This window comes from Vipera ursinii (assembly GCF_947247035.1).
Source record: "Vipera ursinii genome assembly, chromosome: 3".
Taxonomy (NCBI): domain Eukaryota; kingdom Metazoa; phylum Chordata; class Lepidosauria; order Squamata; family Viperidae; genus Vipera; species Vipera ursinii.
The window spans coordinates 9,534,620-9,551,920 of NC_139516.1; the positions used below are offsets into that span (position 1 = coordinate 9,534,620).

General features: G+C 42.5%; 1 protein-coding gene across 1 annotated transcript in view; it reads left to right on the forward strand.

Moving 5' to 3' along the window:
- The window catches only part of LAMA5 (laminin subunit alpha 5), a 240,386-nt gene that overhangs the window by 52,283 nt on the left and 170,802 nt on the right, over positions 1-17,301 (forward strand). The window contains exon 3 of the mRNA XM_083360813.1: positions 13,031-13,148. Coding sequence (XP_083216939.1) covers positions 13,031-13,148 — 118 coding nt within the window. The remainder of the gene's footprint in view (positions 1-13,030; positions 13,149-17,301) is intronic.

Genomic DNA, 17,301 nt, shown 5'->3' on the forward strand with positions numbered 1-17,301 from the left:
TGTGTGTCTATACATACATACATACAATGTGAAAAGTGATCTTGTGGGACCACATCTGGTTTAGACATCTGTGATCGCAAATCCTGACTCCCCATTTTGTTAAAAATCTTAACCTAGTATTCGATATCAGAGCAATGTCGAAAAGAAGCTATACAAAGATGCTGTTGGGTCAAAAATCTGTTGGAGAAACCGAATTATTGCATTTTGGGTTTTAATGCTGAGATCACCGCTGTTACATTTGCTTCCCTGCAAATGCCTTCCTTTCCCAGTTTACAATATAGTTTCCTGGGTTACAGTTTCTCTTTGCGTGTACTTATGCAGATACTATGCTGTCTGTCATGGTCCTCGCTAAATGCACCAGCCCTCTTGCAAACACGTAGATATGAGAAGCAGAGCTGACCTTAGGAAAGGTCAACAGCTCAGGAAGTTCCAGCTTGGGGATTAAGAGAAAATGAGTTGCTGAGTGTCGGGTTTCAAACTGAGAGTTGGTGGAGAGCTGGTGAAGAGGGGACACCGTTCTCCAGAAATAAATGTAAACATTTGTGGAAATCGTCCACGTTTGCCTAGAATTGTAGCATTTCATTTCAGATCTGGAGGTGCTAGCAAATAAAAATAAACTGAAACCTCTCGTTAAAAATCACCGGGGATACCGCAAAAGGCTGTAAAATTGGGGGCAGTTACATGGTGACCCTTTGGCAACTCTTGCAATGTCCGACTGTAGTGATGGGTGCAGTTAAGATCGTAAGTGGAAGACCACCTGTGTGATTGCAGCCTGCATCATTCAGATCTTCCGGTCACTTACCATGCGTCATACACTTGACTTCAGCTTTTAGTATTGTGGAGTGTGGAGTGTGTGTGCCCGGGGTTCATTCATAGACCAAGGAGCTTATTTCTCAGGATTCATCTTTTCTGACATTTGTGAATGCAAGAATGGGTACAGGTAGTCCTCAAGTTACAGCAGTTCATTTAGTAAACATTGGAAGTTACAACAGTACTGAAAAAAATGAGTGTTTTTTCACACTTACGACATTTGCAATATTCCCATGGTCACATGATCAAGTTCAGACACTTGACAACTGTCTCATATTTAGAATGGTCGCACTGTCTCAGGGTCATTGCAATCACCTTTTGTGACCTTCTGACAAGCAGTGTCAAGGGGGTGAGCAGATTCAGTTGAACAACCAACTGCAGTGATTCACTTAGCAACCGTGGCAAGCAAGGCTGTAAAATTGATCAAAACTCACTTAAGAACTGTCTTGCTTACCAATGGAAATTTTGGGCTCCATTGTGGACGCACGTGGAGGACTACTTGCATTGTGGAGATGCAAAAAGAAATGAATCAGTTTAGTAACAAATTAAGAGTACTCTTTATCACTTTTAATGCCCTACTTGACTTGCGGCCAGGCTGCTTGAAGGCCAGCCTCTTCCCTGTTACATCTACACAACCCACCTGGATAAAAAGGCAGGGTATGTTATGGGTCACATGGATTAGGGATATACTTCTGGTGGGACCACAAATAAGGACCTTCTCAGTGGTGGTCCCAATTCTCTATGGCAGGGGGTCTTCAAACTTGGTCCTTTTATGACTTGTGGACTTCAACTCCCAGAATTCCTCAGCCAAGCACACTGGCTGAGGAATTCTGGGAGTTGAAGTCCACAAGTCATAAAAGGGTCAAGTTTGAAGACCCCTGGTGTGGGGTTTCCTGCGTGAGCAAGGGGTTGGATTAGAAGACCTCTAAGTTCTCTTCCCACTCTCTGTTATTCTGTTACCTATATATGACCTGAGCCACCCTATACCATGGATAAATAAATTAATTAAAAGTGTGAAAGCACCCTCCATTGCCTTTGATCATTTCCAAAGTGTGTTCCAGGGATGCCCAAATATAATACTGTCGGCAGCTGAATTTTTTGCAGAACAGTAGGTCGGGATTTCTTAAACTACAAAGTGACCTTTTCATTCCTTGGAACATTTTTTTTTTACAAAAAGAACTTAAGTAATATGACATCTCCCAGCGAAAGGGCAGAGCTTGAAATTCCTCATGCAGTCGCAGTGTACTTCTTGTAGCAGATAATTATCTTTGGCATTTAATTATATTCTGGGCAGAAAAAGTTGCTGCAGCTGCTGTTCTGGATGGAAGGAGCTGTTTGCAACCGGCTTAGAGCAGCTGTTACATGTCTGTGAAGAAATCATGGGAAAAAAGTCCCTTTTTTACCCTGAAGGCTAACTGAGGATGACCTTTAGTAATGGAATACAGTCGGTCTGTTATGTAGTCCTCGACTTACGATGACAATTGAGCCCAACATTCCTGTTGCTAAGCGAGACACTTGTTAAGTGAGTTTTCCCCATATTACGACCGGCTTCCCCACTAACTTTGCTTATCAGGTCACAAAAGGGGATCACATGACCCCAGAACACTGCAGTTGTAATTAATCAACAACAACAACAACAACAACAACAACAACAACAACAACAACAATAATAATAATAATAATAATAATAATAATAATAATAATAATAATAATAAAGTTGGAAGGGACCTTGGGGGTCATCTAGTCCAACCCCCTGCTCAGGTAGGAAACCCTATACCATTTCAGTCAAATGGCTGTCCAGTCTCTGCTTAAAAACTTCCAGTGTTGGAGCATTCACCGCTTTTGGAGGCAGGTTGTTCCACTGGTTAATTGTTCTAACTGTCAGGAAATTTCTCCTTAGTTCTAGGTTGCTTCTCTCCTTGACTAGTTTCCATCTGTTGCTTCTTGTCCTGCCTTCAGGTGCTTTGGAGAATAGCTTGACTCGCTCTTCTTTGTGGCAGCCCCTGAGATATTGGAACACTGCTATCATGTCACCCCTCGTCCTTCTCTTCATTAAACTAGACATACCCAATTCCAGCGACCGTTCCTTATATGTTTTAGCCCCCAGTTCCCTGATCATCTTTGTTGCTCTTCTCTGTACTCTTTCCAGAGTCTCAACATCTTTTTTACATCGTGGTGACCAAAACTGGATGCAGTATTCCAAGTGTGGCCTTACCAAGGCATTGTAAAGTGGTATCAACACTTCACGTGATCTTGATTCTATCCCTCTGATGCCAGTTGCCATGCATCTGAATTTCGATCACATGATCATGGATGGGGTGGTGCAACTGTTGTAAAAACGATCATAAATCACTTTTTTTTCCATAGCCATGGTAACTTTGAATGGTCCCTAAATGAAATGTTGTAAGTCAAGGACTGCTTGTATCAGGCCATGGCATAATTTGGGACCCACGTGGGATGACTGTTTTTGCTTAGACATAGAGGAGGATTGCTTTGAGTAGGACTTAATATAAGAATCAAATTAGTATGGATTGTAAATTGATAGCAAGTTGCATTGAGTTAATGTGAGGTTAGCATTGCACAATCCCAACTGGGGTACGCATGGCTGTGTTCAGGGTTTTATATCCTGCTAATCTATGGAGAAAAGGAAGATTCTATTAGCAGAAAACACTAATAATTAACCAGTGGAATGACTTGCCTCTAAAAGCTGTGGGTGCTCCATCTCTGGATGTTTTTAAGAAGAGACTGGAAACCATTTGTCTGAAATGGTATAGGGTCTCCTGCTTGAGCAGGGAGTTGGACTAGAACAGGGGTAGGCAACCTTGGCTCTTTTATGACTCATGGACTTCAACTCCCAGAATTCCTGAGCCAGCATGGGGGAACTATGGCCCCGTCATGACTTGTGGACTTCAACTCCCAGAATTCCTGAGCCAGCATGGCTCAGCTTGGAAACCTCTCCCTTTCCCCTCAGCATGGCTGGCTCAGGAATTCTGGGAGTTGAAGTCCACGAGTCACAAAAGAGCTAAGGATGAATCACACCTATCTGTGCTAAAGCAAGCCTTAAATTAACCACAATGTACTCCTCCTGGTCGGGTCCCACAGGCAGGCATACCAAAGCTCTCCTGTTCCTTGGCCTGAACCGTAAGGAGATGCCTTCAGGAAGAACAATAGGAGGATTTTCAGGAAGGGTGCAGTTTTCAGGAAGGGGGATGGGGAGGAAAATGTGTCACTGAAAAGAGAAGGGATGGAAGGCAAGCAAGCAAGGGCTGAGTTCATTTCCTCACTGGCCTCCTAATCTGATAAAGTACACCGCCCTGAGTCCTTCAGGAGAAGGGCGGTATAAAAATTTAATAAATATAAATATATATAACTGATTTCACTGTCAACAGTTTGCATTATAACTTAGAGCTGTGAATTGCCTCTGTTACTTGATCCAGTTTGGGTGAAGGACTTACCTTCATTTAATGACTTTGTGCAACTTTCCCCTTCTCTGCCCTTCATTCCAGTGGAGATTGCTGCTGCTGCTGCTGGTGGTGATGATGGTTTTCATGGGAGGAACTTGAGGTTCCTTCTCTTCATCTGGATGACATAAAATGAGAGCAACTCATTAAGATTTCTTTCAGATGATGAGCACTCAGTCGGAACCTGATTAGGCTTTGCTAAAAGCTTTGCTTTTAGTGGAATTAAATTAAGTTGTTTTGTTTGGCAGTCAAACCCAAGAGGTTAGATTGGATGTAGAAAATGGGTTCAGGTCAGTTTGAAGGCTGGAAATAAATTCCTGGACAAGAAACAAGGATCAGAGGACCGAGAGATGGAGGTGTTATCAACCTGACACCGAGTTCAGCTTTCAAAGCCACAATAGAGAATGGAGACATATATATATATATAGCCCAAGCCTGTTTCTCAATAGAGTCAACATCCGTGAAGTTATATGCAATTAAGGCTTGACTGGAAACACAATCCTCACACTTTGTGAAGAAAATATGAGGAGGGTACATCTGCAGGCCTGGGAAATGTGCCATTTTCCCCCATTTCTATTGAGTAGTCAATGATTATAAATGGGAGAATTGTACGGAATCTGAGTCCCTTCTCACCTGGCTCGTCAGCAGTCAAGGAAGGAAGCTGGATTCACTTAATGACCGTGTGACTCGCTTAACAATTGCAGTGATTCAATTAACAACTGTGGCAAGAAAGGTGGTAAAATTGGGTGTGAATACCTAAAAATTGTCTCGCTTAGCAACGGAAATTCTAGTCCCAATTATGATTATAAGTTGAGATCTAGTTTCCAGGTTAAGCACTAATCAATTAAAATCTAGTTACAGATATATTTTTTTTTGAGAAAAAGTTTTTTCAAGATAATCTATGAGGGTTCAGTTCCTAGTATTAGGTCTGGTCTATATCTTCTAGTTCATCCGGCTGAAGTGAAGATTCTTCTTTAATTATTAAATCAGATCAAGTTTGATCTGATTTGATAATTAAAGAAGAATCTTCAATTCAGATCGAGCGTGATGTTTATTTATTTATTATTTATTTATTTATATTTATTAATTTTATTTGTATACCGCCCTTCTCCCGAAGGACTCAGGGCGGTGAACAGGGCAATACATATTAAATGTTATTGCCTTTCAGTAGCATAAGGCAGAAAAATCAGCCCAATCATAATACAGGTAGTCCTCAACTTATGACCACAATTCAGCCCCAACTTTCTGTTGTTAAGAGAGACATTTGTTAAGTGAGTTTTGCCCCATTTTACGACCTTTCTTCCCGGAGTTGTTAAGTGAAAGACTGCAGTTGATAAGTTAGTAACCCGGTTGTTAAGTGAATCTGGCTTCCTCGTTGACTTTGCTTATCAGGAGGTCGCAAAAGGGGGATCACATGACCTTGGGACACAGCACTGGTTATAAGTATGAACCAGTTGCCAAGTATAGCTGGCTCAGGAATTCTGGGAGTTGAAGTCCACGAGTCATAGAAGAGCCAAGGTTGCCTACCCCTGGCCAGACTTTGCCAGCTGAGGGCTGATAGTGCCCATCTTGCACAGATTAACAGAGCAACAGAGTTGGAAGAGACCGTGGAGGTCTTCTACTCCAGGGGTCCCCAACCCCCGTGGCCTATTTGAAACACGGCCGTGAATGGCGGCGCACTGTGCATGCACATGCATAGCTGGACTCACGCGAGGGGCGGGCTGGCACAGACGCCTGCACTCGTGGCTCGCACAATGCACCTCACACGGCTGGGGGGGGGGAAGAGGGGAACCAGGCCTTGAGAGTGGCGGGCTGGCGTGTGTGCAGCTCAACTAGTCGAGGTGCGTGTGCATGGGCATTGATGCCGGTCTGCCACTTGTGTGAGTCGAGCTGCTTGCGCGCATGGACCCACATCTCACGTGGCCCAGTTCCCCTCTCCCTCCAGCCGGGCCACCAAGCTGCAAAGATTGGGGACTATTGTTCTAGTCCAGGGGTAGGCAAACTTGGCTCTTTTATGACTCGTGGACTTCAAATCCCAGAATTCCTGAGCCAGCCACGTTGAGGGGAAAGGGAGAGGTTTCCAAGCTGAGCCATGCTGGCTCAGGAATTCTGGGAGTTGCACGAGTCGTAAAAGAGCCAAGGTGGCCTACCCCTGTTCTAGTCCAACTCCCAGGCCACCAAGCCGCAAAGGTTGGGGACTATCTAGTCCAACTTCCTGCTGAAGCAGGAGACCTATACCCTATAGCTATGCCGGCTCAGAAATTCTGGGACTTGAAGTCCACGAGTCATAAAAGAGCCAAGGTTGCCTACCCCTGGCCTATCCAGACTTTGCCAGCTGAGGGCTGATGGCGCCCATCTGCCCTTGTTGAATGGCATGCAAAAAAAAAAAAAAGCGAAAATTCCCAGTAATCTGAAATAAACTAAATGTTATATCCTCCAAAAAGGTTTCTTCAGTGTAATTGCTCCGTTTAGATCCACTGTGTCTAGAAATCAATGGATGTTGTATATTAGGTCGTGGTTTTTTTATTGTTTTTGATACTTCGATTCTGCATACATGTAGTCCTCGTTCAAGAAACACTGCGGTCATTAAGTCAACCTTTTGTCTATGAAGCAAATGCCACAGTTGTTAAGCATAGCTATTATGTCTAATGGGCGTTTTTTTGCTGGAAACCAAAAGTCAACGCTAGTTTTGGAAAAAAAAAGAAAAAAAGAGTAAATTCTTGTCACCTGACTGTAGGATGCTACAAATGGCTGTAAATGTGGAACAGTTACTATGTCCTCTAAATGTGATCACATGTCAGGAGGGGAATTGCTATTGGAACTTCAAAATGGGTTGTAAGTAACTTGGTGAGGTTTGTCATAACTTTGAACTGTCACTAAGTGAACAGTTGTAAGTGGAGGACTATCTGTACAAACATCCAGGAAAGTAGTCCTCGACTTACAACAGTTCATTTAGTGACTGAAGTTACAATCAGACTGAAAAAAGTGACTTATGACCTTTGTTTACACGACGGTTGCAGCATCCCCAATTGTCACATGAACAAAATCTGGATGATTGACAACTGGTTTGTATTTATGACGATTGCAGTATCCCGGGGTCACGTAATCTCCTTTTGTGACCTTCCGACAAGCAAAGTCAATGGGGAGGCTGATTCACTTAGCAACCGTGTTACTACCTTAATAGCTGCAGTGAGTCACTTAACAGCTGTGGCAATAGAGATCATAAAATGGGGCAAAACGCACTTAAAACTGTCTCCCTTAGCAACAGGCACGTTGGGCTCAATCGTGGTCATAAACCAAGGACTCCATTATTATATTTAGATTATGGATTCACTTCTGATTATGGAGAAATATGCTGAGCAGATAAATTGTGGCCTTTGCTGTGGTGTATGTTTTGTTTAAGGGACGCGGTGGCTCAGCGGGTTAGGACGCTGAGCTTCTCGATCAGAAGGTCGGCAATTTGGCGGGTCGAATCCCGAGTGCCGCGTAACACAGTGAGCGCCTGTTACTCGTCCCAGCTTCTGCCAACCTAGCAGTTCGAAAGCACGTAAAAATGCAAGTAGAAAAATAGGGACTACTACGGTGGGAAGGTAACAGCGTTCCGTGCGCCTTTGGCGTCTAGTCATGCCGGCCACATGACCACGGAGACGTCCTCCGACAAGCGCTGGCTCTTCGGCTTTGAAACAGAGATGAGCACCAGCCCCTAGAGTCAGAAACGACTAGCACGCATGTTCGGGGGAACCTTTACCTTTACCTATGTTTTGTTTGAGATTAATATCTCAAACTTTTATTATTTTATAGACACGGTCAACCTTTTATCAGTGTTTTAAAGGCTGTCTCACCCTGCTCCCCTCCTCTGAATGCTGCAATATTATATATAATCCAGCGAATTCTTTGTAGGAATCAAAAAGGGAGAGGTTTGATTTGTATTCCTTTCTAGCTGGATTCCTCCATAATTATCCTACTGTAGAAAGATAAGAACTACTTCACCTTTTCAGGAATGTAGGTCTGGCTGGGTTTTCCATTTTTGTGTATGTACGTTTCTTTTTTTCCACATTACAAAGCAATGGAACATCTAGTAAGTTATCGTGGCCCCCCCCTCAAAAAAAGGCACGTGCATTTCTTTTATGTTATATTTTAACCTTCAAAATGCTAAGCAGCTGATTTAAAGGCCACAAGCGTTATTTGAAGCTGTCAATTTTAAATACTGATGAACGATCCTTCAATAAGTTTATCTTTTATTTTTAGTTCTTTACTTGTTCAATTTCTGTAGCCACCCTGGGCAGCTTTACAATTCAAAAAATATATTACAGTTTTTAAACTATTAAAATATATTACAGTTAAAACATCTTTAAAAAGGTAAAGGTTCCCCCGCACATGCATGCTAGTCGTTTCCGACTCTAGGGGCCGGTGCTCATCTCCGTTTCAAAGCCGAAGAGCCAGCGCTTGTCCGAGGACGTCTCCGTGGTCATGTGGCCGGCATGACTAGACGCCAAAGGCGCACGGAACGCTGTTACCTTCCCACCGCAGTGGTCCCTATTTTTCTACTTGCATTTTTACGTGCTTTCGAACTGCTAGGTTGGCAGAAGCTGGGACGAGTAACAGGCGCTCACTCTGTTACGCGGCACTCAGGATTCGACCCACCAAACTGCCGACCTTCTGATCGACAAGCTCAGCGTCCTAACCCACTGAGCCACCGCGTCCGTTTAAAACATCTTAAAGCATCTTAAAACAATGGAAAGAATAAAAATATACTAACTATATAGCTTTGATATATTTTTTTCGAGGGGGGGAAGGAACGGAATTTCATTTGTTGTTGAAGTGAAACTTTTTGGTATCCTTTTCTCAGGACATCAATTTACTTTTTTAAAAAAATCAGTTAACTACTAAACCTGTGAATTAAAACGAACATAGCCAAAAGGACGATTAAGGTGGAATAATGTAACAGATGTTTTTTAGAAATTTCTTAGTTCTTTTAAGAAAGAAGAAAGGAACAAAAGAATTTCTCGGGATGATAATTTAGGAAATAAAACAGTTTCTGCATAAACACTGTGAAGCAACAAGAACACAGGATAGAAACGACCTTACAAACAAACAAAAAAAGAACAATAGTAAAACCTTTTTTCATTAATGTTATTTAGAGAAGAATATTTATTGTTCCGGAACTGAATATGAATCTCCATACAGTTGCCAGGAGAAGCAACAACATACAACTAGATCCTGTGATTAGTATAATATTAATTAAAAGCAGAATCTGAATCCTAGATACTTCCATAGTTTTCTTTGCAAATAATCCCAGTTCAGGAAAAACGGAGAAAAAAACCCTTCCGTTTGCCAGGAGTTGCGTATAATTAAATTTTCCTCATTTTCATAGTTGTTTTGAGAATAGAATCCAGCCCACAAGATATCTAAAATATAGAAATGTGTGTTTCACTTACTTCTTCCTGACAGATTCTCTTTTCTTTTTACGGTGTTGCGCAACTGGTGGAGCTGTTTATTTATTTAATACAGAAATGCGTTTGACAAGCTGCTGGCCTGCCAATCACTTTGGGTGGCTCACGGCTACGGGTAGCCCTTGATTTAACAGGAGTTCATGTAGTGACATTTTATTCCCTTCCTTTGAACACTGGAAGACCCATGTTTCTGTAGGCATCACATTTCCGTTGTTGTACTTCAAACATTCTTCCCCTACTGATAAAATGAGGGCCATTTTAGGGGTGGTGGCGTGTTTTTAAATAGAACTTTTTGACAGGATGACAAAGTGAAGATTTTTTGGAGAAAGCCGGTGCCAGCTTAAAAAAGAGGAATCCTGTTGCTGAGGTCGTTTTTTTTTTGTTCCTCCCCACCCAGCGCTGACATTTTTAAGCTGCATGCTTTTTTCAGACTTGACAAGAATATGGCTGCATAAATCAGTCTTCCAACAAAGCGGGTGCACCTTGGATTGAGGGCTGTGACGGTGTTATCAGAAGCTACCTTGTCTCGGCAACTGATTGGATGTATATTTCTATAAAGGAGAGCTTCCTTTCCATATGGCTGGCTTGAATTCCTTCCCCCCACCCCAGGGATGGGTGTGTTTTAACAGCAATAATTAGTACCCAGAGAAGAGAATATTTGTAGCTCACTTTGAAATGAGGGGTCCTTGGTGCTCTCTGAGCTTGCTTGTTTTCTTACAGACGTCTCAGTATCCAACTAGGTAACATCATCAGTGCCCAGAATGGAGTGGGATTTCATTTCTGAAATGAAATGTTTCACCTATGCCCTTGTCACTTCTCGCCTGGATTACTGTAACACTCTCTACATGGGGCTGCCCTTGAAGTGCACCCGGAGGCTTCAGCTGATGCAAAATGCGGCCGCGTGGGTACTTATGGGAGTTCCTCGATACTCCCATGTTACTCCACTCATTGGCTTCCGGTTGTCCTCCAGATGCGATTCAAGGCCCGGGGTATTTGCGAGACCACCTGCTGCCATTGTCAACCTCCCATCACTCGGTTCGCTCCCACAGGGTCGGCCTACTCAGAGTTCCGTCGGTTAAGCAATGCACCTATCAGTGGTTCAAGAGTGCTTGGTGGTTCCTCAATTGGGCTGTGTTTACAGTAAGGGCAAGCCACTTGTAAAGGCTCTTGCCTAATTCTTCCTCCTTTCAAGTTTAGCTGGCAGCTTCCCAACACAGGCTATTCAGAGTGTGGATTTGCCTTGGTGTTTTGCAGAACCTTGCAGCTTATTTCCTATTGCTAGCTATATCATAGTTAGCAAGTAGATAGTGCTAAACTTCCCAGCACCCACCAAACCGTCTCCTTCTCAGAAAAAGATGGTCTCTTTCTACAGCCACCTGCCCCCAAAGACTTGGTTCTGAGGAAGGACATTGTACCCCTCTGGAGAAGATTTATGTGTTTGCTTGTTGATTAGATTTTTTTTTATCCTGCCTTAATTACTTTGAAGGGATGCGGTGGCTCAGTGGGTTAGGACGCTGAGCCTGTCAATCAGAAGATCGGCAGTTTGGCGGGTCAAATCCCGAGTGCCGCGTAGCAGAGTGAGCGCCTGTTACTCATCCCAGCTTCTGCCAACCTAGCAGTTCAAAAGCACGTAAAAATGCAAGTAGAAAAATAGAGACCACTACGGTGGGAAGGTAACAGCGTTCCGTGCACCTTTGGCATCTAGTCATGCCGTCCACATGACCACGGAGACATCCTCGGACAAACGCTGGCTCTTCGGCTTTGAAACGGAGATGAGCACCAGCCCCTAGAGTCGGAAACGACTAGTACGCATGTGCGGGGGAACCTTTACCTTTACCTTTAATTACTTTGAAAGTAAGTCAAGGAGGCAAACATACTTTCCTTTCTTCTCTTATTTTCTCCACAACAACCCTACGGGATACATTGGGCTGAGAGAGAATGACTGTCCCAAAGTCACCTAGCAGGCTTTGATGCCTAAGGCGGAACTAGAACTCACCATTTTCTGGTGTTTGACCCAAAGTCACCCAGCCGGCTGCCATGCCTAAGATGGAACAAGAACTCCCAGTCTCCTGGTTTGTAGGCCAGCATCTTAACCATTAAGCCAATCCTACCTCCATGTAATATAATTAGGGCATGTCATGAGCTACTATGATAAATCAAGGTTTTTTCCATGGTGAGGATGAGTTTAACCATTCTTACCTGCACTCTCTCCTCTGCTGGGACACAAGAATGCATGTGATTGATGTTTCTAGCAGCTTTAATTACTTGTACTTAGTGTGACGTCTGAACCTTGATTAGTTATATTTAATGTGACTTCTGAACCTTGAGCTGTTGTCTTCTTTAATGACAGTTGTTGAATTACTGATTGACCCTGGTTTTTTTTCCCATTAACTTTCCATTCCTTTTTCCTCCTTCCAGTTAAGCATAACTCCTAGTGATTTCACAGACAGATTCTTCAGAAAAAGTTTGCCAATTCTCTTCTTGTTCCTGGATTCTCAGTCTACCTGTTTCCTTGATATTTATCATTAATCTAAATTAAAATAATTGTAGCTTTGACTGGGAAATTTCTCCCCTATGGACAATGGTCTTTCTCATGAGTTGGAGTATGGCTGGACCATAAAGGAAAGCTATAGAGAAGGTCCATCATAAATTTTAACTGCTACACTTTTATAAAAAAAAATATACAAGAAACATAGCACAATTTCTGAAAACTCAATGAAATGTAGGGAAGATTCTTTATCTAATTTTTTTAATTTCCTTATCACAAGTAGTTCTTGGCTTATGACCACAGTTGAGCCCAAATTTTCTGTTGCTAGGTGAGATGGTTGTTCTTAAGTGAATTTTGCCCCATTTTACACCCTTTCCTGTCTCAGTTGTTAAGTGAATCCCTGCAGTTGTTCATTTAGTAACCCAGTTCTTAACTGAATCTGGCTTCCCCTTTGATTTTGCTTGTCAGAAGGTCGTAAAAGGTGATCCCATGACCCCGGGACGCTGCAACCGTCATAAATACGAGTCAGTTGCCAAGTGTTTGAATTTTGATCACGTGACGATGGAGAGGCTGCAACAGTCACAAGTATGAAAAACGGTCATAAGTCACTTTTTCCCCAGTGCCGTTGTAACTTCAGATGGTCACTAAATGAACTGTTGAATGTCGAGGATCACCTGTAGTCGCCCCAGTCAAAACTGGACAACACTTTTCTCGTGTACAACTTTCAGCTTTATATACCTGCCTCATGTTTGTTCTTGGAGGAGTGGAACTGTGTTGTTTTGTGCTAAAATGTACATTTCCCCCCGCTTCTTTCACAGCTGTTCCATGTGGCCTACGTACTGATCAAGTTTGCAAATACCCCCCGTCCAGACCTGTGGGTACTTGAGCGGTCAACCGATTTCGGAGTTACCTATGATCCTTGGCAGTATTTTGCCTGTGAGTATGAGAGCAAATTAAAATAGTTTACTCGTGAGAAATCCATCTGTCCATTCATGATGTTTGCAAAGAATGTTGAGCATCCCTTCTCCCTTAAGTGCGCTAGAGGTAAGTGAAGAAATGTCTATGCAGAGGTTTTGCATTCCAGCTGCGACTTGCATGGGAAACATCATCTGACAGAGCTCTGAGACAACTCTCCCTTTTCATTTCTTCATTACCCAATTTGATGAGCCCTGGTGGCGCAGTGGTTAGACAGCAGTACTGCAGGCTAATTCTGCTGAGTGCCGTCTGCCAGCACTTTGGCAGTTCGATCCTGACCGGCTCAAGTTTGACTCAATCTTCCATCCTTCCGAGGTCGGTAAAATGAGGACCCAGATTGTTGGGGGTCAAGAGGCTGACTCTGTAAACCACTTAGAGAAGGCTGTAAAGCACCGTGAAGCGGTATATAAGTCTTAAGTGCTATTACTATTGCTATTGCTACTTATTCTGGATGTGACCAATTTTATGGCATCCCTTAGGCGAGTTTATCTATTCAATTTATTTACCAAATTTAGGCACCGCTCATCTCCCTATTTAAGTGACTCTGCGTGGTTTGCAGAGAAAAGGGCATAAAATCAAGTAAAAAAATACAGTCGAATCAGAATTAAAACTGAATGACAAAAAGATAAAAGTGAAGATTAACAGATAAGTTAAAAGATGGGAGGGGGGCTCTGAGACCACCAGCCATCCCCAAAGTTTGCACACCACTTGCCAGGAGGACAGCCGTGTGTTATGAAAAGATCAAAATCACTGTATTTCGTAGCTTAGATAAAATGCATTTCTGGCTACCTGGTGTTCTTCACTGTTCCGTGGAAAAAGAAACGTAAGGAAAGTCGGTCAGAGAATTTCTTTTCTCAGACTGCCCACTGTTCACAGAGCAAATCTGATACAGGTCTTCGAATTACAACAGTTCATTTAGGGACCGTTCAAAGTTACAACGACACTGAAAAAAAGGGACTTAGGACACTTAATGAGCGTTGCAGCATCCCCAGAGCCACGTGATCAGAATTCAGACTCTTGCAAACTGACTCATACTTATGACGGTTGCAGTGTCCCAGTGTCACATGATCCCCCTTTGCAACCTTCCGACAAGTCAGTGGGGAAGCCAGTTTCACTTAACAACCTTGTGGCTAACTTAACAACTGCAGTGATTCACTTAACAACCGTGGCAAGAAAGATTGTAAAACGGAGCAAAGCTCACTTAACAAACGTCTCACTTAGCAACAGAATTTGGGGGCTCCGTTGTGGTTGTAAGTCCAGGACTACCTGTACTTGAGTTGGCCAAATGCGTCGGTTTCCTCTGAAAATACATCAATTTCAAGCAAACGGAGGGAATGCAGGTGGTTTGAAAGTATTAAACAATTTTTTCTCCAGGGAGAAGTTATAGTAATAGGCAGAAGATGTGAATTAAGTTTTATGATAATTTGTTAAACAGAAAAACCTGGAAAAAGAATATCTGGGAGAATAATACAGGAACATTTTCTCTTGAGTGTGCTACACCTCACAGTTTTTGACAGGGACGCATTAAGTTGACCTCACGGGTAAAAGAATAAGAAGCATCTTTATCCTGAAGAGGTTCTCAAACAATAACAGAAGGCTTTATGCCAAGTGACTTACATTTTATATATAACGGTAGTTCAGGCAATCAGAATAGAGCTGGGAAGGGACCTTGGGGGTCTTCTAGCACAACCCCTTGCTCACGCAGGAGACCCTGTATAATTTCAGACAAGTGATTGTCCAGTCTCTTCTTAAAAGCCTCCAGTGATGGCACCCATGACTTCTGAAGGCTGGCTGTTCCATGGGACAATTGTTGTCACTGTCAGGAAGTTTCTCTTTAATTCCAGGTTGCTTCTCTCCTTGACTGGTTTTCACCTGTTGCTTCTTGTCCTGCCTTCAGATGCTTTGGAGAATATTTTGACCCCCTCTTCTTTGTGGCAGCCCCTGAGATATTGGAAGACTGCTGTCATGTCACCCCTAGTCCTTTTCACTAGACTAGCCAAACCCAAATCCTGAAACCATTCTTCATATGTTTCAGTCTCCAGACCTTTAGTTCTGGACTTACAATCACAATTGAGCCCCAAATTTTTGTTGCTAAGAAAGGCAGTTTTTAAGTGAGTTCTGTCCCATTTGACCAACTTCTTGCCACATTTATTGAGCAAATCACCACAGTTGTTAAATGAATCATGTGGCCATTAAGCAAATTTGGCTTCCCCCATTGATTTTGCTTGCTAGAAGCTGCCTGGGAAGGATACATGTGAACGGCGACCGCATGACCTTGGGACACTGCAGCCGTCATAAATACATGCTAGTTGCCAAATGCCCAAATTTTGATCACATGACTATGGGGATGCTGCAATGGTTGTATGCGTGAAAACTTGTCTTAAGTCACTTTTTTCAGTGCTGTTATAAAAATGGTCACTAAATGAATGGTTGTAAGTTGAGGACTATTGGTATTTCGCAGAAGGGAAATGACCTTGGAGATCTTCTAGTTCAATGGGTATCCTCTAGTAGTCCAACTGGGAATTGGGTATGTCTAGTTTAATGAAGAGAAGGACGAAGGCTGACATGATAGCAGTGTTCCAATATCTCAGTGGCTGCCACAAAGAAGAGGGGGTCCAGCTATTCTCCAAAGCACCCGAAGGCAGGAGAAGAAGCAACGGATGGAAACTGATCAAGGAGAGAACAACCTAGAACTAAGGAGGCATTTCCTAACAGTGAGAACAATTAATCACTGGAGCAACCTGCCTCCAGAAGTTGTGGGTGCTCCAACGCTAGAAGTTTTTAAGAAGAGACTGGACAACCATTTGTCTGAAATGGTATAGGGTTTCCTGCCTGAGCAGGGGGTTGGACTAGATGACTCCAAGGTCCCAACTTTATTATTATTGTTATTAACAGGCAGAAATCTTTCCTTGAATAATACACGAAGATTTATATAATAATTTCGTGACTTATGACCATTTTTCACAGTTACGACCATTGCAGCATCCCCACGGTCATGTGATAAAAGTTCAGACGCTTGGCAACTGACTCATACTTATGACGATGGCAGTGTCCCTGGGATCAGGTGATCCCCCTTGGTGACCTTCTGACAAGCAAAGTCAATGGGGAAGCCAGATTCCCTTAATAACTGTGTTACTAACTTAACAATCGCAATGATTCACTTAACAACTGTGGCAAAACAGCTCATAAAACAGGGCAAAACTCACTTAACGAATGCTTTACTTAGCGACAGAAATTTTGGTCTCAGTTGGGGTCATAAGCGGAAGACGACCTGTATAAAATGCAGTATTTGACATTTGTTCTGTATTTCTTTTATTTACAGTTTCTGGGTGAATAAGATTTCCCATTTTTGTTTAGTAAAGATTCTAATCTAGTTAGATCTGAGAGTCTTTTGCCAAGTAAAGTTAATGCCTGAATTACTGCCTGGAAAACTTGTGAATGGTTTTGGATTTAAAGTTTAACATGTTTATTGGATTAGCGGGTTATCACCGTTAACAACTGAATTACTAAATCCGAGAATCCATTGGCTGCAATCATTTGCTCTGGGATAATCCCAACGGAGTCCATCTCTGTGTTATTAATGCACAGACTGATCTAACAGACATATCTAATCATCATACTACATAAAGTAGATTGATCTCTAGGTGCCTACCAACAATTATTACTTTACTGTCATTCCTTCTAGGCTTACAAAGTAAATTCCAGAGTACAAAAAAACCAAAAGAGCTAAGAAAGAAAAAGGAAAAATAAAAGAGAGAGCAGAATTTTTTTATTTTAATAACAATCACCGAAGCAAGTTTTTGGGCTGTGCATTTGAATAGCTTTACAGATAGTCCTCGACTTACGACCACAATTGACCCCCAAATTTCTGTTGCTAAGCGAGACATTTGTTAAGTGAATTTTGTCCCAGTTTACTACATACTACCTGTAGCTTGTGAGTTATAAATAACTGAAATAATAGAACGCATATACGCCATATACTTTTTTGTTCTTCTTTAACTAGATAGTGCTAGACTGCAAGTGAGCCCAAAATTTATGTTGCTAAGTGAGACAGTTGTAAAGTGAACCTAGCTCCATTTTACGACCTTTCTTGCCACATTTGTTAAGTGAATCC